The sequence below is a fragment of the Myxocyprinus asiaticus genome, chromosome 29 (genome assembly GCF_019703515.2).
Source record: "Myxocyprinus asiaticus isolate MX2 ecotype Aquarium Trade chromosome 29, UBuf_Myxa_2, whole genome shotgun sequence".
In the NCBI taxonomy this organism is placed as follows: Eukaryota; Metazoa; Chordata; class Actinopteri; order Cypriniformes; family Catostomidae; genus Myxocyprinus; species Myxocyprinus asiaticus.
Genome location: NC_059372.1, coordinates 15,439,529 through 15,466,190, shown reverse-complemented (window position 1 = coordinate 15,466,190; position 26,662 = coordinate 15,439,529). Strand labels below are relative to the sequence as shown.

Sequence of the window (26,662 nt, the reverse complement as noted above, 5' to 3'; positions counted from 1 at the left end):
GTCAGGACTCGCTGATGTACGATGGAGATGATTCAGTTGCTCTGGAGTCAGAAAAATGTCTTCATATTGGACAGATAGTGAAATAATTCCATTTAGTCTGGGGATATAAAAATATTTTATATTTTGGAGGTGGTGTAGTGTAATCCAGCCTGAAAGCGCTTGAAGAAATTTGTCGACTGATAAAATAACTAACTACTACACAGAGTTTAATTACTTTTTGTGCTGATGTGTGAATGGTACCAAAATGGAAAAAAGAAGAAGAAGAAAAAAAAAAGGAAACTGTTGCATGTGTGAATAGCAGATGTGATATATTTACCAGTAAAGGTAATCCAACAATTTTACTGCAATTTGTGAAAGGGGCTAATGTCTCAAACTGTGCTCAGATACGATGTACCAATTAAAGACTACAATCAACAGTTAGAGATCTCAAAAAGTACTCAAACTTGTCATTACATTCTTCCAAGGCCAAATTACATACATTTTTCACACCACAATATAATTTATATTGTCAAGAATCGTCTCATTTGTTTATATTTTATGTTTTCTAAGGAATTTTTGGAGAAACATCTGAGACAAAGTTCATACTTCAATGAAACATAACCAAGATCTCCATTAGCCCTGATCTGTAGGTGAAGCACTTTTAGGTGGGCATGAATCACAGGAGGGTGAATCTAAAAAAGAGCTGTTCAGGTTGTGGTCCATAAACCCAGAAAGAGTATTAGCATTTTCGTGCTGTGTTCCCTCGTGATTTTCCCTCGTGCCTCCTCGAAAATCCCAGTGTAAAAGGCATAAATGTTAAATGTCTTTCTACCTTAAAAATTATTTAGCTATAGATTTTATTCACAGTAGCGCCATATTTGATTTTTGACGGGAATGAAAACATGACTGTGAGGGATAGACGTACAGTCTATTTGATGACATGCACCATACAAAGCTATCAACAAGCTCTTAGATCACATATAATTTTCCACAGCTCATGTTGTCTGGAGTTTTTGTCTACTGAAATTTCTTGGAAAGATATTTTTCAATGTTTCGTCAACAGAACGATCCAAAGACACTTTAAACAACTGTACAACCCACTGAAGTGACTTTATGTCAATCCCCTACAACCTCGTTGTCATTCCCGCCAAAACTCAAAGATGGCGCCACTGTGAATTTGGTCTATTGTCCTCCTTTCCTGCCAGGAGGCGCTGTAGTGTTTTTGAATGGACTGTTTACTCATCTCGCGCAGGAACTGAGAGATCCTTAACAACAATCGCCGGTTGTCTGTTGTTTGTGTGTTGAGGCTTTTGTTTACTTCTAATGCTCTTCCGACCGTTAATATGATTCGAACCCACATTTTTAATCACCCGAACACTCGTTTTTATATCGTTTCATCGCCATTTTAGCAGACATCTCTCTCTTCCTAACGCCTCACCAGTCAAGTAAGTGAAACTTTTATTAGCTAAGTGTGTTTGCTATTCGTTTAAGTAAATATTAAATCTGTGTTTGTTGTTTAATCTAACTTATGGTAGCTTATGCATGGTTGTCGACCCATAACAGTGTATTTCTAACAGTGCAGCTCTACTCTTTCGAGCACTAATTGCTGATAAGTTCTTCTAATGTTGAATGTATAAATTGCGTGTGCTGTATTATATAATAATAATAATAATAATACTACGTATAAATGTGCTTGCTAAATTAATGTTACTCTATTGACATGACAGTTGATTATAAACTGTAACTTAATGGTTAGAGGTTGGCGCATATATGTACTAACATACTGCTTGCTTGACTAGTTGCAGTTGCATCTTGCAATCTTTATGCCTCGTGCACACATTCAGCGACTTTATCGCTTGATGTCGCTAGTCTCTGTACTGTGAAGTCGCTGCATGGTGTACGAGGTTTTATTGTTCATGTCTGATTGTCATTTAATTTGTTCAAACTTCGAGACAATGCTTTGTGGATGTATTTAGAATCTTTTACTAATAAAGAGAGAACGAGTGAGACAGTGAATGCTGAATAATGCCAAAGCAGCCATGGTTTTTCATGTAGTCAAATCAATAGCTGTATGCTTTATCACTTTGGTGCATGCACGTAATCCAAAGCAATTTACAGTACATTTATTACAGGGATAACTCCCTTTGAAAAGGTTAAGTGTCTTTGTTCAGGGCACAGTGGCGATAGTTAATGAATAACCTCCACAGCCTTTTGGTTACCAGCTTTTGTCATTACACTACATGACCCTGTGATCCAAACCCAGGCCAAGGTAGGATCCACTTATAATAACTGTACTGTAAGTCACCTTGCATAAATATTTAACTAAATGAATACACATAAATGTACTGTAAAATCACATTGTTTAAATTCTTATCTGTTTATGTGCTTCTGCAGGTTGTGCTTTGGATTGTGACATGCATCTTTAAAGGAGTTGTCAAGCTTACGTCCAGAACGACCCCAATGGAACCCAGTAATGATGTGGTGCTTGATATCATCGTTTCCAACGTCGTATCTGTCTTTAGAACGAGGTGCCATCTAAACCTGCGCACCATTGGCCTAGAGGGCACTAATGTCATCTACAAACCTGAAATGGGAGTAAGTCTAGACAGTGAAAGCTTTGATAGTGAATAACTGTATGCTGAATAAACATGCATTAGTCAGGTCGAATGTACTTCCATAGTTCATACTTGCATATTTTAATTACAGAGCGACTAGTACACTATGAGTGCAAAGATTATTTACAGCATCAGTGTTATGTATTCACTCATTTCCTGGAATCATCAGTATCAGCAGTATTAATTAGTATATGGCCAATCGTTAACACACATTGTTGCTTATGCTCTATGGATGTTTTTTTCTCTGTTTTTCCAGAAAGTTCTGATGAAGCTACGGAAACCACGCATCACTGCCTCTATATGGTCGTCAGGAAAAATTATTTGCACTGGAGCAACAAGGTCTCACTAATATTTCCATTGTAAATCTGAGAATACTAAATATTAAGCCAGGAGTTGTTTGAGCTGCAGTTTAGTCTTGTGAATAGGGGTGTATGAAAATATAGATTTTCCGATGCATCGCAATCTTCGTTTGAACGATCCCAATATCGATTCTTAAATTCCGAAGTTGATCTTTTACTCTGCAATCCTCTACTACAATGAGAGAAAATAGCTCGCATTAGCAACCAAATTTTGTGCTATGCGATTATAATGTATATTGACAATTGTCTGGTAAATGTTTAGATTTCACTTATCAGTGATTGTGTAGAATAGTGAAGTATTCAGCAGCGAGAGTTGAGAGTAAAAGTTGTTCCTTGTAATGTGTGTCCAAAGAGATCCACATGACAATTTGTCGTTGAATAAGTCTCTTTTATTACCCTTTATGTTCTTATATATATATATATATATATATATATATAAACAAAAAACATTTAATTCTAATCATGCAAAGGATAGATAAGAGACTCACAGACACTGTTTACAGAAATGCCATCTTTCTAAAGAGACAGTACAGGTTTTTAGCACGTGTTCAACAAATCAGTGTAAATACCTGTAAATAGTAAACATTTTGTTATTAAACAAACATGTAACAAAAAATAATATATGCAAAATATTATCATATTTATTAATTGACTGCATTAATTTGTTCATTTTTAAAAGCTAAAATGTTACTAAAATATAATGACTAAAAATAATATTTTCACAATGTACATAGTTAGAAGGTCCCCTGAATAATTAACAGCATTAGATAGGAATTAATTTATTTCATATGTAAGCAAAAGGGATATTAGAACTGAAATATACCCATATGAATCGATATCAAATCGGAAAAACTGTATCAATACCCAGCCGTAATTGTGAAGTTCCAGCTATTTGCTTTACTGGTAAATTGTATGTATGTATATGTGTGTGTGTGTGTGTGTGTGTATATATATATATATATATATACACACACACACACACACACACAGGTGGCCAAAAATTTGGAATAATGAACAGATTTTGCTTTTCCGGAAGGAAATTGGTACTTTAATTTACCAAAGTGGCATTCAACTGATCACAAAGTATAGTCAGGACATTACTGATGTAAAAAAACAGCACCATCACTATTTGAAAAAAGTCATTTTTTATCAAATCTAGACAGGCCCCATTTCCAGCAGCCATCACTCCAACACCTTATCCTTGAGTAATCAAGCTAAATTGCTAATTTGGTTCAGAAAATTACTTGTCATTATATCAAACACAGTTGAAAGCTATTTGGTTCATTAAATGAAGCTTAACATTGTTTTTGAGTTGCCACAGTATGCAATAGACTGGCATGTCTTAAGGTCAATATTAGGTGAGAAATGGCAAAAAAGAAACAGCTTTCTCTAGAAACTCATCAGTCAATCATTGTTTTGAGGAATGAAGGCTATACAATGCTTGAAATTGCCAAAAACGGAAGATTTCATACAAAGGTGTACACTACAGTCTTCATAGACAAAGGACAACTGGCAAGGACAGAAAGAGATGTGGAAGGCCAGATGTACAACTAAACAAGAGGATAAGTACATCAGAGTGTCTAGTTTGAGAAATAGACGCCTCACATGTCCTCAGCTGACAGCTTCATTGAATTTTACCCGCTCAACACCAGTTTCATGTACAACAGTAAAGAGAAGACTCAGGGGTGCAGGCCTTATGGGAAGAATTGCAAAGAAAAAGCCACTTTTGAAACAGAAAAACAAAAAGAAAATGTTAGAGTGGGCAAAGAAACACAGACATTGGACAACAGATAATTGGAAAAGAGTGTTATGGATCTTAACCCCATTGAGCTTTTGTGGGATCAGCTAGACTGTAAGGTGCGTGAGAAGTGCCCGACAAGACAGCCACATCTATGACAAGTGCTACAGGAAGTGTGGGGTGAAATGTCACCTGAGTATCTGGACAAACTGACAGCTGGAATGCCAAGGATCTGCAAAGCTGTCATTGCTGCACATGGAGGATTTTTTGATGAGAACTCTTTGAAGTAGTTTAAGAAGTTCTGAACATTTTTTCAAATTGTAAAAGTAATTTTTCACGTTATTAATATCCTGACTATACATTGTGATCAGTTGAATGCCACTTTGGTGAATAAAAGTACCAATTTCTTTCCATAAGAGCAAAATCTGTACATTATCCAAACTTTTGGCCGCCAGTATATATATATATTTTAGTGCTGTCAGTCGATTACATTTTTTCATTGTGATTAATCACATAAATTTTCATAGTCATGATTAATCAAGTGCTGAAATTTGACTCAATATATACTTCTTTTCTTCTCAAAATGCATTTATTTTCCTTTTTTACAAAAGAAAACAATATGTAACAATGCTTTATTAATATTTTCCAAACAAAGCCTTCCACAGTATAAAGATAGAAATGCACTAAATAGGAACATTTCAAGTAACATTAAATGTTTCCCAAAGTCTAATTGGGAGGTTAACTAATTTAAAGAACTAGTCGTCCCCCTGCCCATAGATTGCATATTCATTGCAATGGGTATTAAATCTCTAAACTCTCATCCTCCACAATATTAATCAGCCTGTAGACTGTAGCTATTCACTTTGCTACAGCAATTGTGAAGCCGCGTTCATGATTTGCACCAGGGCATCAATGCCAACTTCAGGTTAATCGCGATTAAGGAAAATTAATGCGTTAAACTTTAAGTAATCGCATTCGTTAACGCGTTAATTTTGACAGCTCTAATATACAGTATATACACTGTATATGTAATTTATATATATATTTATTTTTTAGCGAGGAGGAGGCCAAACTGGGTGCCCGGCGGTTGGCCCGCTGTCTGCAGAAGATTGGATTCAAGGTGTCTGACTGGGCTTATTGTTACTAGATAATTTAGTTTTTGTTAATCTCATCAATTTGTTTTGTTCATATGGATGAAGTTTAAATGTATGCTTTCCTCCAGGTGAGATTCTCAGACTTTAAGGTAGTAAATGTGCTGGCAGTTTGCTCCCTGCCTTTCCAAATCCGTCTTATTGAGTTCACCAAGAATAACCGGCCCATTGCCAGGTAATACACTGTATTTCCTTTTTGTGTGTCCTCCAACTGCACATTAAATGCAAAGTGTAGTAAAATTTTTATGGACTCAAGCATTTAAATAGTATGAACACTTTCATTGTGAATGTACAGTATTACTGGAAACGATTAAGGCTCCGTTTACACCTGGTAATACCGTCTGTTTTGTGTGATCCAATCACAAGTGGTCAGCCGAGACAGATAGGTATTTACGTGTATCTCTTGTGACCAGTTGTGATCATATTTTCATCAAGAGGATGGTCTTCGTTTTTGTGACTACATCCGTCACTCACTATGTCTGTGTGTTATTGCATATTCAGTGGAGTCTCATCATTATTGTCATGGACAACTTTAATAATAACATTTGGAGTATTCAATAAAAGATCCATGTCAGTTTATGCTATCCAAGACTAGTGTAATTATTATAGCTTCTTGACTCCCTCATTGGTACTTTAAGTTCACGAAAAGCAAATCCATTAGGGAATCCATTATTATTCATTACACCATCCCTATAGAGAAAAGAAACAGCACTCTAGTGGTAAAATGATGTATCCTGCAAAGAGAAAAATCTGAGGTGTTGGTTCTTCATGCTAAACATGTTTTTGTATTGTTGGATTGTAGCAGTAATCTCATGAGTATGTTTATGTGTGTGTATATTTTCAGCTATGAACCTGAGCTCCATCCTGCTGCGACATACAGAATCAAAAACCTGAAATCTACAGTGCAGGTGTTTTCCACAGGCAATATCACTGTTACAGGTAAAATATACTTACAAAACCCTTTCTCTCTATCAATTTAGAAGCTCAGGAGCACCCCATAGGGGATCTTACCTTTTTAATGCAAAGCCAATCTTCCTAATTTACTGAATTCCTATGGAAAATATAATGGCTTCATCTCCCCTGGATGTTATGTTAGTTGGCGGAAAGCCTCTTCAATACATGCCCCTACAGAGATCATACAGATTACTGAATGAGTTACATACCTTAGAGAATTATTCCTAGATTATGTAGCCACATCACATTAAAGACATCCAACAGGGTGCATGCTGTGGTACCACAAAGGTCAGAAGAATAATATAATGCAGCTTTGCAAACATTCGGCTACAGAGTAAAAAAAATTGAATGCCCATGACACTGATAACCAATTACATGTTATTTAGTACCAGAAAATTGATCATTCATAAGATGGAAACAGTTAAAGGGAGATTGTTCAATCAGGACCACTTGACCTCTTGAAAAACAAATTTCAGATTTAATTTAAATATTTATCACATAGCTTGGAATAAAGATCTTACCCTGGCCTTGATTGGCCTTTAAGTGAATGTTGGTATAATTTGTGGTGATGTGGATTTTTTATATTATGTGCAATGACAATGACATTTTTCACTTTTTGGAGATGGAGTTGGATAAGCTTAAGGTGTGCTTACACAACAAATTACCTAGCAGTCATTTTACTTTAAGAGATTTTATTTTTATTCAGTCTAATTTCTGAATTAAAATTCTCAAATCCAACTGCCTTTAGTAGTAACACCTTAGATCAAGGTATGAAAATCTTAAAATTAATTACTTTTCTGATCTTAAAGCTCTCACTCTGCGACCCTGGCTGATATATGCTCCATTGTCACTTCTTATTTCCATCATAACCATTTCTTAACTTTTTGGGAAAAATTCCATTGTTCTCTAAATTGATTGGCATTATGTTAAGACAGCTGTAATGGGGATAGCGATTCTTTGTTATAAAAATAAATTACAAATTGTACACACAAATGGCATTTTTTTTTTAAAGTTCTCGTTTTAACACTTTTTATAAATAGAGGGGTAAGAATAACCCTTAACCCTATAAGCTCGGATAGATATAGCGAGTAATAGCTAAGTATATGTCTTGTCATTTATGTTTCATGTGAACAGGTGTTGCTTATATTTTTTGCTTATAACTTTACGAAAAATAAACAGAACATAAACTACCACATATCATTACTTGGAAGGGGCGATTATCTTTCAAATGAGCCCACACACAAGGTATTGTACAAGGATACATAGCTCATTAAGATAATCCACATGGAGCACAATGTGCACACAGCATATGGGTATCTTGCAATCTGGCTAAAAACACATTAGTTTTCCTGGATCAGATGACGTCTTTGGAAATGATGTAGCTACATGGAATGCTAAACCAATCGCATTGGGTTCAGATCAGTGCAAAAATTATCGATATTTGGGCAGAGAGACATGTGATTTGTGACTATTACATATGGCCACCAGGAGATGGTACATGACACAGACTCAATTATGAAGATTCATTTAGTCAAATGTCACTCATTCTGTGAAATCTTATTACTAAAATAATTTCTGCATGCTACGCAAACTTTTAGTCATTTTTGTGTTTGCATATGTAATTAGTAATTTTGTACGATTATAATGTTTTATTTGTTTGGAGACGTTTTTGTAAACTAGGATAAATTATTTTTGTAATACTATAACTTCTGATTGTTTTGTCATATCAACAAAAACGTTTTCTCAGTTACAGTTGCAACATGATTGGGAACAAACGAAAGCAGTTTTTCAGAGCGATCTTATTTACACCCAGATATAATGTAAAATAAAAAAAGAAGAAAAAAAGTAACTTTTTGGCTCGTTTGTTTTGTTTTTTTTTTTCAGCAGTTTCTTAGGATGAGAGTCTCAAAATTTATCATAATCTGTATCATTAAACATTTTAACAATTTTTCTTTTACAATGATAAAAGAAACCCCCTTTTTTTTTTTTTGGTCAAGTGATAAGTCTTTAATTTGGGGTATGCCACTGAAACAGGAGATCTTTAAAAACACCCTCAGAGCTTAAAGGGTTAAATGTTAAGGTAACTGTTATAATGTTGTTTATCTCTTAATCTTTGACTTATTTTCCTCTCTCTAGGACCAAATGTGCAGAGCGTGGCATCTGCAGTGGAACAGATTTATCCTCTGTTGTTTGAGTGTCAGAAAACACTGTCGTAAAACACACACACTAATAGGCACCGGTTTGAAAAAAAAGCACCTTATTGAATGTTTTAAGGCTTGTAACTGTTGTACTGTATGTGTCTCCAAGGCAGCTTTTGCCATTTCACGTCCAAGCGGGTCTGGGTCGAGTGTTTTCAGAGTCATGCCTTTGAACAATGGTGTTCAGACCCCACAGCGAATAATGACAACCTCTTAAAGCTCAAAAGAGGACCATTAGAGCATTGTGTTGCTGACATTGTGTAGTTTATAAACATTCCCATTAACTGTAATACAATGCATGGACACCAAATTAAAAACTGGCAAACAGTGACATTTAAAGATTGCATTTTACTTTTTGGAAATTTTAGCTAAGTTGATTCTAGTGACATCTTTTATGGCTCATTTAATGATATTAGAAGTAAGGAGTGAGAGGTTAAGGGTCAAACACTTCACAGTTTAACAGCAAATGATGTATATATCTAGTGTATGCTGTTGGACAAGAACAATCTGGGTTGTGAAGGAGTCTTTGGTTCATATGTTTATGTAACATGTGACTACTTTTGTATTTTATAATAAACAAAATAAAGTAATCCCTATATTAAGTGAAAATGTTCTATATATTTATTTTTGTGTGTGTGTGCATCTTTAAAAGAAGGAATGTTCCAGTATTACTTTAATGCTACTTTTACACATACAGTACATATTCATCGTTGTTTTAACAGAGTGAGATCATGTGGATTTCTTAATGAACAAAGATTTTGTATTATACTATTACATTATATTATATAATCGAAAACCAAAGTTCTATTAAGTCATCTCACGCCAGGTAGACACACCTTTTGTGGCTGACCACAGCAGTGCCCAGCACACAAATACTATGTGGTTGTGCCACAGAACTTGGCTTATATTTGTAATGGCGTGTTATCATATTTGCATAATTTTCAAAGAGTCTCAAAACAGTGAGTGTACAAAGGCCTGTCAATACCAAAACTACAGTGTTTTAAAAATGCAGGTAACTCTTTACAATAATGTTCCATTCATTAACATTAGTTAATGCATTAGCTATCATGAACTAGCAATGAAAAATATCTTTTTTTACATAATTTATTAATGTTAGTTAATAAAAATAAAATTGTTCATTGTTAGTTCATAGTGCATTAACTAATGTTAACATATACAACTTTTGGTTTTAAAAATGTGTTATATGTTGAAATGAACATGAACTAAGATTAATAAATGCTTTAAAAATATTGTTCATTGTTAGTTCACGTTAACTAATATTAACAAATGAAACCTTATTGTAAAGTGTTACCAAAATGCTTTTTAAAAATACAAATACCGGTAAATCAAATTGATTTAATAAACTCTTCTTAACTGACCTTTCATGCCACAAGAAGGTATATTGTTAAGTTAAATTATTATCACCATGACAACAACAATCAGTGTTATCTCTCAGATTCTTTGTTCATGAGTTGTCCTTTCAGTTGTCTGAACAAAAACAATCGCTTGCAAATTTCATCTTGCTCTTCCACTTTTCATTTGGGTGAAATGTCAAACAGCTGCAAGGGCTTTTTCCTCCAGTGAGGATTGTGTTTTAGCCTCCTGTTGTCTTCTGTGACACAACAGCGTGCTGCTGAGGTGATTCCTGCAAAACAGAACAAGTGCTTATACAAGTGAGCACATGATGCAATGCACTTTGAACAGAAACTCCCTGGTGCATAATACTGTACAAGAGGCATCAATCACTGTCAATCCACAAGTGTACATGTGTTTTTGGGTCTAACAGCACTTGAAGTGTGTGCCTGTTGTAGAACAAGTTACAGAAACAACATTATGCTGTAACCCGCTTCTGTTTCTAGCTGCTTGCTAACTAAATCAGACTGTAAATTTGAATAATAGTGTAGTAATTATAATACCAATAACTTTTAAAAAAAGAATCAAATTAAGCCTGTTTTTAGGACCATTTTTGGCATTTGTGACTTCATTTTTGTGACAGGGTAATTTCACCCAAAAATAAAAATGTTGTCATTATTCACCCTCATGCCATTCCAAACCTGTCTAACTTCCTTTCGTGGAACACGCTGTTCTTTTTTTCCCAATGAAAGTGAATGGTGACAGAGGCCATCAGTCATCTTTTGTGTTCCACAGAAGAAAGAATATTATACGGGTTAGAAACAACATGATGGTAAGTAAATCATGACACAATTTTCATTTTTGGGTGTCATTAAATTTAATTGTCATTAAAGCCCTTTAATGGTCCTAAAAATAGGCTTAATTTTCTTTATGCAGAATATAATTTCTTATTTTTCCTTTTGATTTGGGGGCTGTAATTATTTTTGGGTGAACTATACCTTTAAGTACACCCAAACCCCCAGTTCTTGTTATGTAACTCAAAAAAATAAAAATTCTAATAACATATTTAAATCGTAAAAGATTTGCACATCATGGTACTGCCTGTAATTTATTCTGATTCCAATAAAAAAAAAAAACAATGTATAACAGTAATAAATACTGTTAAAACGGCATTCCACCAAGAATCTAATGAGAATAATAAATGACAATAATGAGAAGTACACAAAAGAAAATAAATCTTAAGAAAATAAAGAAAATAAAACAAAATGTGGACAGTAAATGTGCTTATTAGTCATGAAAATATCACAATGCAAAAAACAAAAACAAAAAAACTTAATGGTCCTAAATAAGGCTTTATTTTCTTTAGGTCAAAATCTAATTTCTTTCTTAAGATTTTTCAGTGAAATGTTACCTGGGCCAGATTTCTGAACCGTAGGAAGGCAAAGAGCTACCTGATTTGTTAGGGTTAGTTTATAATTTCTCCAACCAATCAGGTAGTGCTTTACTGATGAATTTTAATTATATGTCCAATCAGGTACAACTTTCCTCATGAATATAAATGACTCTTCCCCTGCCATTTTGTTTCGGAAACTCGCGACCTGGTTTTGTGTTTTTGTTAGATTCCGCCTCAATAAGAGGTCTGTACCATAAACATGAGATGTGTGTATGAGTGTGCATGTGTTCTCACTTCATTGCAAGCTCCTTAGAAATCTGTTCCAGTGATCTGCCTTTCGTCTCTGGCAGAAATACAATCACAAACACCACCAACACGAAGCTCATAGCAGTATAGGAGAAGATCACGCTGGCCAAACCGATCCTCTCTACAAACACAAAACTTTACAGTAAGTCAGTAAAAAAAATAAAAACACAAAGTATTTATTGTTTATTTTATTGTACTAAATTTCATAAGCTTTTGTTTCTTTCATAAGCTGGTGTTTTCATTCCATCTCTGCAGGAAGAACCCCACAGGTGCCAGATTAATTGGCTGATTGCCTGTAAACACACACTCCAAATCTGGGATTAATAGCCTTTGTAAGTCTTTGTAAATAACCCTCTGTTTCTTTCAATGACTTAAAGGGATAGTTCACCCAAAAATGAACATCATCTGACATCATTTATTCACACTCATGTTGTTCCAGACCCATTTAACTTCCTTTTGGGACACAAAATGAGATGTTGGACAGAATGTTAGCCTCAGTCACCATTCACTTTTACTGAATGGTTAAAAATAAATAAAAAATAAACAATAAACGTGAATGATAACTGAAGCAGTCAGTCACTAATATTAGAAGCCTAAGATTTACTTTTGTGTTCCATAGAAGAAAGTCATAAGGGTTTAAAACAACATGAGGGTGACTAAATGATGACAGAATTGTAATTTTGGGGTGAACAATCCTCAATCAGTACCATACATGGGTTGATTCATTATTTGTACTGTTAAAATGAGTCTACAAACTATGGTTTTCATTTTTCCATAAAATATTGTTTTTAGATTATTTCAGCAAAATTTGTCTACAGTATAAAGTGTATCTGTGTTTTTAAATATTAATATAATCTTAGCCAATACTATGCAAAGTAGCTCTTGTTGGACATGGGAACAACACGGTGTGATATATTCTAACATTACTAATTAATCCACTGTTTTTCCAGCATAGTAGCTCTATTAAAAATAACATTTCTTTTTTTAACTTGTTAGTTAATGATCTATGGCTAAACTGACCGTGCTCTTTCATAACTTATGGAGGGCAGATCTGGTGTCTTGTTCTCTCAGAATCCATATAGAAATGGATGACTTGCATTCCTGAAGTACATGGGTCACTAGGTTGTGTATAATGCCCCAACTCACAAACATTATTCTAGGGTTTTTTAGGTCTTTGTTAGGGCACTGCAAGGTAGTTGCTAGAGTGCTCTGTGTGGTTGCTAAGTGGTTACTTTATGGGCCAAATTCAAAGGTTTATGTGATATTCTGGTTGCTAGATATGGCTCAAGTCCCTTCTTCAATGTAAGTATATGAGATTTTTTCACCTGCTTTTATTGTCTGCCAGGCAAAGATTGTATGTTCGATTGCTTGGAACACCTCTCCGCAACAAGTTGTTCATTCATGTCAATAGCACAAATGGTGCGGGAAGAATTAGGGGTTACTTAGCATTAGGGGTTTGTTCAGACAGTAGTAATAGTAATAGTAATGCTTGTGAATAGTGGTTGTTTACACAGATGAGCCAAAACATTATGACCACCTGACTAATATGCTGTTGGTCCTCCGTGTGCTGCCAAAACAGCACCGACCCGCCGAGGCATAGACTCAACAAGACCCCTGAAGGTGTCCTGTGGTATCTGGCACCAAGACATTAGCAACAGATCATTCAAGTTCTGTAAGTTGCGAGGTGGAGCCGCCGTGGATCGGACTTGTTGGTCCAGCACATCCCACAGATGCTCAATCGGATTGAGATCTGGGGAATTATTAGGTCAGGGCAACGCCTTGAACTATCCGTCATGTTCTTCAAACCATTCCCGAACAATGTGTGCAGTGTGGCAGGGCGCATTATCCTGCTGAAAGAGGCCACTGCCATCAGGGAATACCATTGCCATGAAGGGGTGTACCGGGTCTGCAATGATGTTTAGGTAGTTGGTACGTGTCAAATTGACATTCACATGAATGGCTGGACCCAGGGTTTCCCAGCAGAACATTACCCAGAGCATCACACTCCCTCCACCAGCTTGTTGTCTTCCCACAGTGCATCCCGGTGCCATCACTTCCCCAGGTAAATAGCGCACACGTACACGGCTGTCCGTGTGATGTAAAAGAAAACGGGACTCATCGGACCAGGCGATCTTCTTCCACTGCTACAAGGTCCAGTTCTGACGCTCGAGTGGCCATTTTAGGTGCATTCGACAGTGGACAGGGGTCATCTGCGCAGCAGGGTGCGATGCACTGTGGGTTGTGACACATTTCCTCCATAACCATCATTGAAATTGTCTGTGACTTGGGCCACAGTAGACCTTCTGTCGGTTCGGACCAGATGGGATAGCCTTCTTTGCCCTCGTGTAATGATGAGCCTTGGTTGCCAAACATCCTGTCGCCGGTTTGTTGTTTGTCCCTCCTCAGACCACTGTCGGTAGGTACACATCACTGCTGACCGGGAGCACACGACAAGCCTTGCAGATGCTCTGACCCAGTCATCTGGCCATAACAATCTGGCCCTTGTCAATGTCGCTCAGGTCTTTAGTCCTGCCTATTTCTCCTGTATTCAACACGTTGACTACGAGAACTGATTGTTCGCTTGCCATCTAATTTATCCAGATCTTGACATGTGGCCTTGTTATGATCAATGTTATTCACTTCACCTGTGGTCATAATCTTTTGGCTCATCTGAGTATTCACCCAAAATCTAATGAGGCGAAGGAGACTGTACTACACATTGTTCACAAACTGCATCAGGCTGGACATGCTACTGCTACCTTTTTAAATATTATTATAAAACATCTGGAGGGAATTAAGACCCATATTCGTCCTTTTTGTATACTGCCCTTTTGCTTTTAATATTATTCAGCCTTGTGTCTTAGCAAAGAAATTGATCTTAAATTTTAAGACAGTTGGGTGGCTTTTAGATTTTTTAACTGGCAGACACAGAGTGGGAGTAAATACAATTTTTACTCAGTTTTGTTAGATGGTGTGACTGCCTTTTTGAAGACAAATGTCCTAAGACATGTAGCTTTAGATCGGGCCCTCTTGACCCACAACCAACATACACTCACTGAGCATTTTATTGGGAACACTATGTACCTCATAAAATGCCTGATGTGTTCCTCTGCTGTTGTAGCCCATCCGCCTCAAGGTTCAATGTGTTGTGCATTCTGAGATGCTATTCTGTTCAGTACAATTGTACAGAGTGGTTATCTGAGTTACCATAGCCTTTCTGTCAGCTCAAACCTGCCTGGCCATTCTTCGTTGACCACTCTCATCAACAAGGCGTTTCCGTCCGCAGAACTGCCGCTCACTGGATGTTTTTTGTCACCATTCTGAATAAACTTTAGAGACTGTTGTGCGTGCAAATCCCAGGAGATCAGCAGTTACAGAAATACTCAAACCAGCCTGTCTGTCACCAATAATTATGCCACGGTCGAAATCACTGAGATCGCATTTTTCCCCATTCTGATGGTTGATGAGAACATTAACTGAAGCTCCTGACCCGTATCTGCTGATATTATGCATGGCACTGCTGCCACACGATTGGCTGATTAGATAATCACATGAATAAGTAGGTGTACAGGTGTTCCTAGTAAAGGTCTTAGGAAGCTTTCGTCTTTTAATAGGACTCTTATGACGGTGTTAATCAAAGTGGTAAAATTGTAGTATCAAAACAGATTAGCTTGTCAAAAGTTTTTGAGAGATTCTTGGTGATCAAAATCACCCACTGTGTAGTGAATTTATATTCCTCTGTTGTAGGATGCCTAGAATAAATAGCAACCTATATATGCATTCCTTTATACTCATTGCAATTAGATTACTGAATTCATAATGTGTTTCTTTTTGTAAATGTTTATGGCTGATGATTGTTTTTGATTTACATTTTTATTGTTGTTAATTTAAGTTTAAGAATGTTTCTTGGGGCCTGTTATGTTCTGTTTATATTTTACCAGCTCAGTGGTAAAATACACTGGCTACCACCTCTGGAGTTCGCTAGCTCGCTAGTTCGAATCTCAGGGCGTGCTGAGTGACTCCAGCCAGGGCTCCTAAGCAACCAAAGTGGCCTGGTTGCTAGGGAGGGTAGAGTCACATGGAGTAAACTCCTCGTGGTCGTTATAATGTGGTTCGTTCTCAGTGGGGCGCGTGGTGTGTTGAGCGTGGTTGCCGCAGTGGATGGCGTGAAGCCTCCACATGTGCTATGTCTCCGTGGCAACACGCTGGGTTGATGGTCTCAGACGCAAAGGCAACTGGGATTCATCCTCCACCACCCGGACTGAGGCGAATCACTACGCGACCATGAGGACTTAAAAGCACATTGGGAATTGGGCATTCCAAATTGGGAGAAAAAAAAAAAGAATGTTTCTTACTGTATGTCTTGTTTTACACAGCCTCATGCTGCAACAAAATCGGACTATAATAAAGGCTACTACTACTGCTTGACTTTAAAAGTTTGCTTGCCTTAAAAAGCTACAAAGTTAGAAAAAGGACTACTGACCCACACAAAACGTCTCTAACAAATAACTGCTGACCCCATGAGAAAGGGCTTACTAACCACTTTATCTAATGTTAAATCTAAATCTTCATAGTTTTATTGGTTGACCTTCAGAAGCCAGTGCTGTCTAACTGATACTGATAAACAGACTGCAGTAGAACTGTGTCATTATGATTTACTGATCTTATATCTGTGTACATCCTCCTTGTGTGTTTGTGTTACCTGTCAGGGTAAGGAAGGTCATCGATATGAGCAAATTTGTAGCCCAGTTGAAGGCAGAGATGACGGATACAGCTTCTCCTCGGATGCCAGTCGGGAAGATGGCACTCAAAACCACATGTACCACTATAGATTGATGATTACACATGGGAAAGAAATGCAAAAGAGAAAGTCGTATTGTAAGACATCTGGAGGGAATGGAAAAACAACTTATTAAAACTACCAATGCATAACATGAGCTTTTCACAAGAATCAAATATTAACAGGACTTTAATGATAAGATTTTGAAAAAGTACTTAAATAACTGTAATAATTATCTAATATATTTAATTATAATTTATTTATTTTCATCATTAATTCAACATAGAGTGTGCGCATGACCTGAAACACCAGTTTCTTTTGTTTTCTTGTTAAACATGTTTGAATAAAATTAGTTTGCTGTTCTGTGTTTGTGGTAGGTGGGATTATTCCCTGAGAGCTGCCCATGTTAAATCCAAATACAGCATGGACAACCTTGTTATGCCAATACCTTTGAATAATGTCAAAAGATCAGAGTGCTACATCACTTTAAGTCCTATATCCTATGCATTACCAGACAAAGTCAAAGACTTTCAGCAAAAACTCTCACAGAAGCCAAGCTTAAGTAAGAAGGCAATGTTCCTGGATCAGCATCCTTTGTTGGTCCTGGAACAACATTCCTATCAGCCAATCAGTTTACTCTGATTTCAGAGGTTGAGTTAGGGTAAGGTTATCTTATATAGTTTCTAATTCTCAATTTGGGACAAGCAGGTCATTTCTGGGCAAAGTTCAGGGATCAGGGACAAGGTTAGGACCTAGAACAACATATAGATCAAACAATCATTCCCCATTTCCGAATAGGCATACTTCTCTACTATATAGTATTCCAAAAACAGCGTCAATTCAGTAGTAGTCTACTGAGTATCTGAATCCTCAGTATTCATAAGATATTTTGTGAAAAATTTCCGGATCACCTACTACATCTGCTGAGATTCTAAAGTGGGCATCCACAGGACACTTTAATATCCCATAATGTCATGGGAGTTGAGGGGACAGAATTTTTTTAAACGCTGAATTTAAAAAAAATGGCATAGAACTGCAAGTCAGGTGTGTCTTTTCATCTGTATGTGCTATATATACCAAGATAGTTGTTCCTTGTGTTTAAATTGTAATTGTTTAAAAAAATAAATAATGTAAATTATTTTCAGGGCTGTTGTCACTACATCATATATTCAGGTCACTGGACAATGCCCAAATAACTGAATGAAGTATTTCCGGGAATGTATTCATACTAAGCTGCATACCTAAAGAAAGTTCTTTATTAAAGCACTTCAAAACGTTTTAATTTTTTTATGATAGTCTGAGACTCACTCTAAGAAACTGCTGAAAAATCACAAAAAAACTTTTTTTCTTATTTTTCTGATTTTACATTATAATCTCAAGGTAGCTCAGAAAAACTACTTTTGTTTTGTTCATAATCATGTCACCTGTAACTGAGTAAACTTTTTTGTTCATATGACAAAGCAATGAAAAGTTATAGCATTATATAAAAAACTAATTACACATGCAAATTAAACAATGACTAAAATGATGCTCTCACTCCAAAGCATGCAGGCATGAGTAACAAGATCTCATTCAGTTCCATTCTGTGATATTTGAGCCATAATTGAGTGTGTTGTGTACTTGGCGTCATCTGCTGGTGGCCAAATATAATTAGAGTGAACAATCCTCTCGGCCCATATTTGGATGACTTCCACCTCTGGTTGCAGCAATTTTAATCCTAATATGATTGGTCAGTGTACTATATAATTTCCGATTAATTCTTCTGATCCAGGAAAGCAAACATGTTTTTAGCCAGATAGCACATGTCCTTCATGTGGATTATTTAATGATCTACTCATCCGATTATATTGTGTGTGGGCTTGTTTTAACGGGAATCCTTTACTCTAAGTATGTGATATTTTATGTTCTGTTTATATTTTGTGAATTTATAAGAGAAAACACAGCTTATTTGCAACACCTGTTTACATGTAACATGTATGTCAAAGACATGTACTTAGCTGTTACTCACTATATTTTTGTCTGTGAGTAAAACAAACATACTGGTTGTATTCTACGCTTTGAGAGCTTTCCAACAACATATGACATGACTATTTGATCAATTTGATGTTTTTAACGATTATAATAATATGTGCAATAAAAAATTACTAATAAATTATCAAAACCGAACACTTTTTTGAACACAATTTGTCTGTGAATTTCAAAGCACTTGTTCAGTTTTGGTCATAATGCCTACATGCATTATAAAGTACAGGTTCTAAGCTTTAAAACAGTCGGAGCTCAAAGGGTTAATGTTGACAGGAATGTTATTCCAGGACCAACAAAGGATGTTGATCCAGTAATGATTCCTACCTCACTTTTTAAATGCATCTAGAATGTGATGAAACAATTATGTTCTTTGTTCTATAATGCATTGTGAACATGTAAATGGTGCCTTAATCTTACTTGGTCCCAAGCTGATGGAGAATCCAGCAACATATACCAGCAGGCTGACCAGTGAAATCCATTTCAGGGAGGGTGATACCTCATTAACAGAAACAGACTGAACTTTCAAACTGTCTTTCTCAGAACCCTTGGCCGGTTCCATAGGGTCCACAAATGCTGTCCTATGATCATTAGTGTGGTTTAAAATCCAATGGTCCTTAGTGTCATTAATACTAATAAGGTAAGGATTTATTCTGTGGCTGGTTTGAAGTTCATGGTGAGATGGGGTGGGCCGGTACCAGCCAAGTAGCGTGTTTGTCTGGATATCAGTCTCATCTCCTATCCCGGATAAAGTGAGGTTTGCTTTGATCATGGGGACCTGGCATAGGCTGGAAACATGAGTTCGACTCTGCATGGTAACAGCCCCCAGTGTTGCAGTTGACAACAGCATGACAACAGTTCCAACACACAGGAGCACTTTAGGCCCCACTTTGTCCACTAGAAACACGGCTGGAATGGTCCCTCCCACTTTAACCACCCCAAACCCTGTAGAGGCAAAAGTCGCTGCCACATTCCCATGGAAGCCAACGCTGCTGAGAACAGTTGATGCGTATGCCAAAATATTGGGCTGTCCTGTTGCCTGCTGCAAAAAAACCAGTGCAGCACCAATAAGTAGTCTGTGAAGCATGTTGTCCCTGGAACGGAAGAGGTCCAGGAAGCCGTGCAGGCATTCTGCCCCAAGAGCCAGGCGAATTGCCTGAAGTTCCTCCTCCACGGTATCCGTTCCTTTGATTCCTGCACGAAGACGGAGGAGAGTAGCATGAGCCTCTTTCTCATGCCGTTGGGCAAGTAAGAAGCGTGGACTCCGTGGCAACAGTGGCATAATGCCGGCTTGCAGCAGTGCAGGTAGCAGAACGCCACTGAACGTAAACCTCCATCCATCTGGAACACCTGCAAAAGCCCAGCTCAACCCAAACCCCAACAGCATCCCTAGTACTACCATCAGCTCATACATGCACACGCACCTCCCACGCCAGGTGGCCGGTGCCACTTCCGCTGCATACAGGCATGATGCAGTGCCCGATAGTGCCACCGCCATTCCAACCAACATTCGCCCAGCCACTAGTGCCCAGAACGATACCACACACACACTCAGAAGTGTTCCTAACACACACAGCAGGGCCGTAAGGATGATGGAGAAGCGGCGTCCATAACGGTCCAGGATAGTGCCGCCACCCAGGGAGAGAAGGAAGGCTCCAAGCAGAAGAGACCCGACAACTTGCTCTTGCTGGAGGCACGAGAGGGTCAAAACTTCCCTGAGCTGAAGCAAAGCTCCAGATATCAGACTCATCTCATAGCCCATCATCAGCCCGCTCAGGCAGGCCACAGACACAGAACACAACACCAGAACTGCACCACTGCCTAGATGGAGAGAGGGGAGATAAACAGTTAAAGGAAAATTCTGTGTTCAACACAAGTTAAGCTCAATCAACAGCATTTGTGGCATAATGTTGATTACGACACAAATTAATTTAGACTTGTCCCACCGTTTCTTTAAAAAAAGCTCAAATCTGTGTTACAGTGATGCACTTACAATGGAAGTGAATGGGGCCAATCCTTAAACATTAAAATATTCATTTCAAAAGTATAACCACAGAACGTAAACAATATGTATGTTAATATGAAGTTATATCCTATTTACAATCAATATACACCATGCTATCGTTCAGGTAGAACTATTCTTATGACCACTAAAGATAGCTTCACTAATAATCTTTCAGACCTATCTCATACACTCGGTAAACCCCAAAGCCTAGAAGAACTTGATGAAATAACAGAAAATATGAATACAGTCATCTCTAGCACTCTTGATAGTGTTGCCCCCCTTTGATTAAAGAAAATTAAAGAAAAAAGTCCTGAACCATGGTACAATGATCACACTCATGCTCTCTAGAGAGCAGCTCGGAAAATGGAGCGCAAGTGAAAGAATACAAAATTAGAGGTGCATGGAAGGATAGTGTCTGTAGCTACAGACAGGCACTAAAAGCTGCCAGGTCAGCATATTTGAGCAAACTAACCACAACAATCCTAGGTGTTTATTCAGTACTGTGGCTAAATTGGTTAGGAATAAAGCCTCAACAGAACCAGATATTCTGTCGCAGTACAATAGTAATGACTTCATAAATGTCTTTACTGATAAAATGTAAATAATCAGAAATAAAATTTGAATTATGCAATCATCTGTCACAGCACCTCAGAAAACAGTATCTCATAATTTTCCTCACGTGCAACTTCAATCCTTTGCTGTCATAGGTCATGAAGAGCTAACAAAACTTATCAAAACATTAAAGCCAAAACATGTTTGTTAGATTCAATACCAACCAAGCTCTTAAAAGAAGTATTCCCTGTAATCTCAGAACCTCTTTTTAAAATTATTAACTCCTCGCTTAGTTTAATAATTTTAAACCATGAATTGAACTATACATAAGTAATATTGTCATTATATTCATGATGTTAGCCAGAGGGGAACTGGCCCCCACAGTGAGTCTGGTTTCTCCCAAGGTTATTTTTCTCCATTAACCAACATCTTATGGAGTTTTGAGTTCCTTGCCACAGTCGCCTTCAGCTTGCTCACTGGGGTTCTAAACACAATTATTATTTAATTACTTATTTTTAAACACAATTCACAATAGTATTTTATCAAACTACACAATGATGACTCTAAGACATTATAGATATTACAGTTTCATTTTCTGTTAATGCATGATCTTCTGTGAAGCTGCTTTGAAATGATGTGTGTTGTGAAAGGCGCTAACCTTGTTGCCATTACGACGTTATGTCATAAACCTTTTAGTACCAAAAAAAAAAACAAAGATTTAAACAACTTTACAGCTCAAATAATACACAAGTTTTAAGAAGAATTAAATAATTAAATAATAATAAAAAAATTATTATTATTATAAGCTTCACATTTTTGCCTTTAAACCCTCAAAAAATTGGCCCCATTCACTTCTATTGTAAGTGCCTCAATATAATTGTAATTTTTGCTTAAGGGCACAGTCGAAATTCATTTTCGTGGTCATTAATATTATGCCACACATGTTGTTGATTGAACTTAACTTGAATTGAACCCGGATTATTTATTTAACACTTACTTACAAAGCTCTCTAGAACACTTGATTCTGTCTGGTCAAATGAGGCATTCTGCGGTTATTTAATGTATTTTTTATAAGTACATTTCTATAATTATAATTACAAAATATAATTAAAATACATAATTAACTGTTGTCCTGTTGTCTAGTTTCATGTCTTTTGTTACACTGCGGTCTCTTTCTTTTCACATAATAAAATTATTTTTACCTCAAATCAATATATCATGTAAATCTATTTATTACTTTCTTAATAAGTGGCATAATAAACAGTCAGTCACTATGGGAAAATAACCCCTTCGGGTGATACACCTTTATTTGCAATAATGACTGGCTGACTGTACCCTTACATACAGTATTATCTTTGGTGTTTCTCAACACTTTTTTCATTATAATGTAGTGAAGGCTTATTTGATGAACTTGATTTTGAGAATATACCGACAGAGTAATTCAAATAGAGCTACAAAATGGTTACATTTATATCTATTAATTTACAGCAGATGCTTTTAATGAATAATTTGTATTTATCCACTAATGTAAAAAAAAATTAATCATTATTTGGTGTGACCATACTACACCTTTATAACAGCACTAATTCTCCTAGGTACACTTGCACAAAGTTTTTCAAGGTTAAAACATATAAAGCTGGATCTACACTAGATGATTTTTCCAATGATTTTCAGGTGTTAGCTTCATTATCATAATCACTGGCCAGGTAGAGGGATACAGAGCACCCATTAGCACCTCTCAGTGGGAGATGTTAATCACTTGACCGTCGAGACTCCCTACTGAGTTAATGGTTTCAAGCACTGAAAAGACACAAATGTTTTGTTTGAAAACATCATTCGGTCACTGAGAAGCACTGACAAGATGACAAGCTGATCAGAATTTTTTTTTTATCACACTCAGCTGCATATCATCACAAATGCTGATTAAAATCCATAGTGATTCTGTCATTCTGCAGATAATAATAAAAAAGCAACTAATGACTGATAAAAAGAACGTTGACGGACATTTTACAGTTTTGGTGCATTTTAAAATATAACCTTGTGAAAGCTAACGGAACCATGAAGAAAATGCAATATTAACTATTAGTAACTATTTCAGCCCCTGCTTCGGAGCAGCCAAGCAAGCTACAGGTCTGAAAACGCCCCAAATCACTCTATCGCAATTGTAGTTTTACGCATGTTCTTATTTTGTCAGACAAAGATAGTTGCGGTGAGTCGTTATGTGTGTCACCCCTCCACCATTTTTAATCGGCAAGTGTGTCATGCCTCTGATTGAAGAGAGTGAGATCTCAGCAAAACAGTCTGCATGTATGACACCCTCGACCAAAACAAGTTGTTTTGAGTCTGCTAGTGTAGTGCCAGCTTAATGCGCCTATGACTTTTGCACAGTACTGTATATTTAAAATATTTCAAAGCAATTTAAATTTTGCAGTTCAGTTGATCAGCCACATTGTGAGTCATGCTACTTAATAATTACTAGCTCATTTGCATTTAAGATGAAAGTAACCAAACAAGCCTTTACCTTTCACAGTGGTGACCATAAATATAACCAGCATTACCAGGTAATTCGTCAACAGCAAAGTATGAATTTTCATTTTAGAATCACAAAATTAATTTAAACCTGACCTGTAGAACCCAAAGGGTTGGAAAAATAGAAAATAAGGGTGTTATCTGAAAGAACACGGATTACAGATTATATCCAGTTAGAGTAGCCTTCTGATTATGCCCGCTTGGAATACCCTATTGCAGAATGTGACCAATTACCAAAGTCTGTAAATGACTGTTACCTGTGTGATAGTGTACTTACCTGATTGTGCAGATGGGCTTTCATCTAGGTGTGTGTGTGTGTCCTGACTAGGTAGAGCAGGTTTGCTCTGGGGGCCAGAAGTCATTCTTATGGACTCTTCAGAAGCGTCCATGCTCTTCCAGCGTTGAGTCCCAACTACGGCAGGTGGACAGTGAACAATGAGAAGAAATACCACCCAGAAATTTCTGCTCATTTATAACTTGTTCGGTGACATCATTGCTGTGTCGCCAGCAGGGCTGGATTGGTAATCTGGAATATCGGGCATTTTCCCCTGTGGGCCGACGCACTTTGGGGCCGATCAGGGGCGGACTGGCCCTCGGGAGAACCGGGCCGGCCGCGAAACGGGCCGAATGGGCCGCGATAAACTGAAGTGAGCCCTCGTGTTATGCAGAACGGGCCACAAAACGGCGCCGCGATATGCCGAAGGGGGCAGCGACACAAACCCCCAACCCACCCCGTTCAACAAGTTTTTGGGCCAGTTTCTATGTAAAATCCCGGGCCGATTTCTCTTCTCAGTCCACCCCTGGTCGCCAGTTTGATTAAAAGGATCTTGCTATGCTAGAATGAATAACACAATTTGTTAACATTAGTAAATGGATTAGGTATCATCACATGAGCTAACACTGAACAATATGTTTTTACAGCATATATTAATCTTATCATATATTAACTTTTTTCATTGTAAGTTTAAAATGCATTAACTAATATTAACATACTGTAACTTTTAATGTATTTGTATATGTTGCTGATGTAAGAGTAGCCTATTGTTAATGGTTAGTTCAGGTTAACTAATGTCGTTAACTAATGTTAACTAAATACAACCTTATTGTGGTAACACTTTACAATAAGGTTCCATTCGTTAACATTATAGTTAATGCATTATATATCATGAACTAACAATGAACAAATGTTTTTATTTTATTTTTATTTTTTACAGTATTTATTAATCTTAGTTAATACAAATACAGTTGTTCATTGTTAGTTCATGGTAGGTCATAGTGCATTAAATAATGTTAACATATACAACTTTTGATTTTTATAAATGTATTACTAAATGTTGAAATTAACATTAAACATGATTAATAAATGCGGTAAAAGTATTGTTCATTGTTAGTTCATGTTAACTAATGTTAACAAATGGAACCTTGTTGTAAAGTGTTACCCAAAAATGTAAGGTACGTTCAGAACTCAAATGAAAGACAACTACCATGAGACCTCCACAACTTTCGTTCACAAGGGCTATTCGTTGTGGTTAGGCCAATAGGAAAACCTATGAAACATCTTAATTAGCTTTAAAATATAAATTATCCCAAATAAAGCACTGGACACTTAAATAACTTAAATAAACAAGTTTGTTCATACTAACTAAACCTACGACTAATAGTGGCAGAACATTCACCAAGCACTTTATCTGCTGTTAACACATTTACAAGTGTAACATTATGTTCCAATCAGGAATGCACAGCTATTGACAATTTTAGATTTCTCAGTTGCCTTTCTCTAGGCGCAGACACAGAAGTTAAAGCGTTTAACATTCATGAAAATTCTAACAGAACGCCGGCTGTTTTCAAGACACAATGCGGCCGTTATTACCTCTTTAATCGGAATGCTCTTTATGATATCATCGCAGCTGACCGCGTCGCTTCTCCCAGGAGGCAGTAACTTGTGTCGACACACGTTTCTTGTTTTGGAAAGCAAAGGGACTTTAAACTCCGCCTACGTTACCCAACGCGCAAAAAGCGAGACTGAGAGTCAGTAGTAGCTACAGCGGGTTGAAGAACTTTTAAAAAGCTCTGATTCAAACTTAAATGAACACAGACTTTTGCATGATTTCATTTCGAAATGCATTTCTGTCTTTAATGAGGAATTGTTTTGGACTGAGCTAGATTGCACTATTTGTTTTTAATGCAGACTGCATAACTGAGTTAGCAGCATGTTGTCAGCTGATTTCCTGACTGCAAGAAACGTGCACAGAAGTGTAAAGTGCTGGACGAAACATGTGTTTGAATGGGAAAGCAAACTACAGCTTAATTTGTTTAAAAAGACACAAAGTATTCGCATGTGAAAGGCTGGTGTACAAACACTTCTGTTTTGGCTCTTTACTGCTGATCTGAATTAATTTACTGTGCCTGTCATCAGTTTTTGATTATTCTCTGAACTTTAATAATAATAATAATAATAATAATAATAATACTTTATCGTCATTATTATTTCTATTACTATTATTATTTGTTCATTTGTATCTTTAGTAAAGTCTTTTTTATGATGCTAATTTTATTCTACTTTTTTATTCTGCACGTTATTAGCCATTTTGTCCATATCTATGTAAAGCCCATTTTGAAATGATTTGTATTATTGTTCAAATGGTTCTCATGTAAAGGCCTGTTTTACATGTTCTGCAGTGTAGCTTCTGGAGATGTTGTATTTTATTTCTGTATTTGGGTCGGTGGG

At 36.8% G+C, this 26,662-nt stretch overlaps 2 protein-coding genes across 7 annotated transcripts; one reads left to right on the top strand and one right to left on the bottom strand.

Moving 5' to 3' along the window:
• The first annotated feature begins 1,209 nt into the window (after positions 1 to 1,209).
• Positions 1,210 to 9,603, top strand: LOC127420566 (TATA box-binding protein-like 1). 4 transcript variants are annotated; one of them, XM_051662958.1, is made up of 8 exons: positions 1,210 to 1,424; positions 2,202 to 2,248; positions 2,374 to 2,574; positions 2,851 to 2,933; positions 5,748 to 5,811; positions 5,914 to 6,017; positions 6,687 to 6,781; positions 8,933 to 9,603. In XM_051662958.1, exons 3-8 carry the CDS (start codon positions 2,440 to 2,442, stop codon positions 9,010 to 9,012), a joined length of 561 nt encoding a protein of 186 aa, XP_051518918.1. In that variant the 5' UTR covers positions 1,210 to 1,424; positions 2,202 to 2,248; positions 2,374 to 2,439; the 3' UTR covers positions 9,013 to 9,603. The 4 variants fall into 4 exon arrangements, with proteins under 4 accessions (XP_051518918.1, XP_051518917.1, XP_051518916.1 ...); XM_051662957.1 differs by having other exon boundaries at positions 2,187 to 2,248; XM_051662956.1 differs by having other exon boundaries at positions 1,211 to 1,424; positions 2,112 to 2,248.
• On the bottom strand, positions 9,593 to 26,662 carry LOC127420560 (solute carrier family 2, facilitated glucose transporter member 12-like). Of its 3 annotated transcripts, none has more exons than XM_051662934.1 (6): positions 25,805 to 26,644; positions 24,212 to 24,769; positions 19,269 to 20,669; positions 16,749 to 16,871; positions 12,035 to 12,167; positions 9,593 to 10,639 (listed from the first exon to the last, which is right to left on the bottom strand). In XM_051662934.1, the coding sequence occupies exons 2-6, from the start codon at positions 24,402 to 24,404 to the stop codon at positions 10,546 to 10,548; spliced, it is 1,944 nt and encodes a 647-aa protein (XP_051518894.1). In that variant the 5' UTR covers positions 24,405 to 24,769; positions 25,805 to 26,644; the 3' UTR covers positions 9,593 to 10,545. The 3 variants fall into 3 exon arrangements, with proteins under 3 accessions (XP_051518894.1, XP_051518895.1, XP_051518896.1); XM_051662935.1 differs by having other exon boundaries at positions 24,212 to 24,346; positions 25,805 to 26,643; XM_051662936.1 differs by lacking the exon at positions 9,593 to 10,639 and having other exon boundaries at positions 12,038 to 12,181; positions 25,805 to 26,662.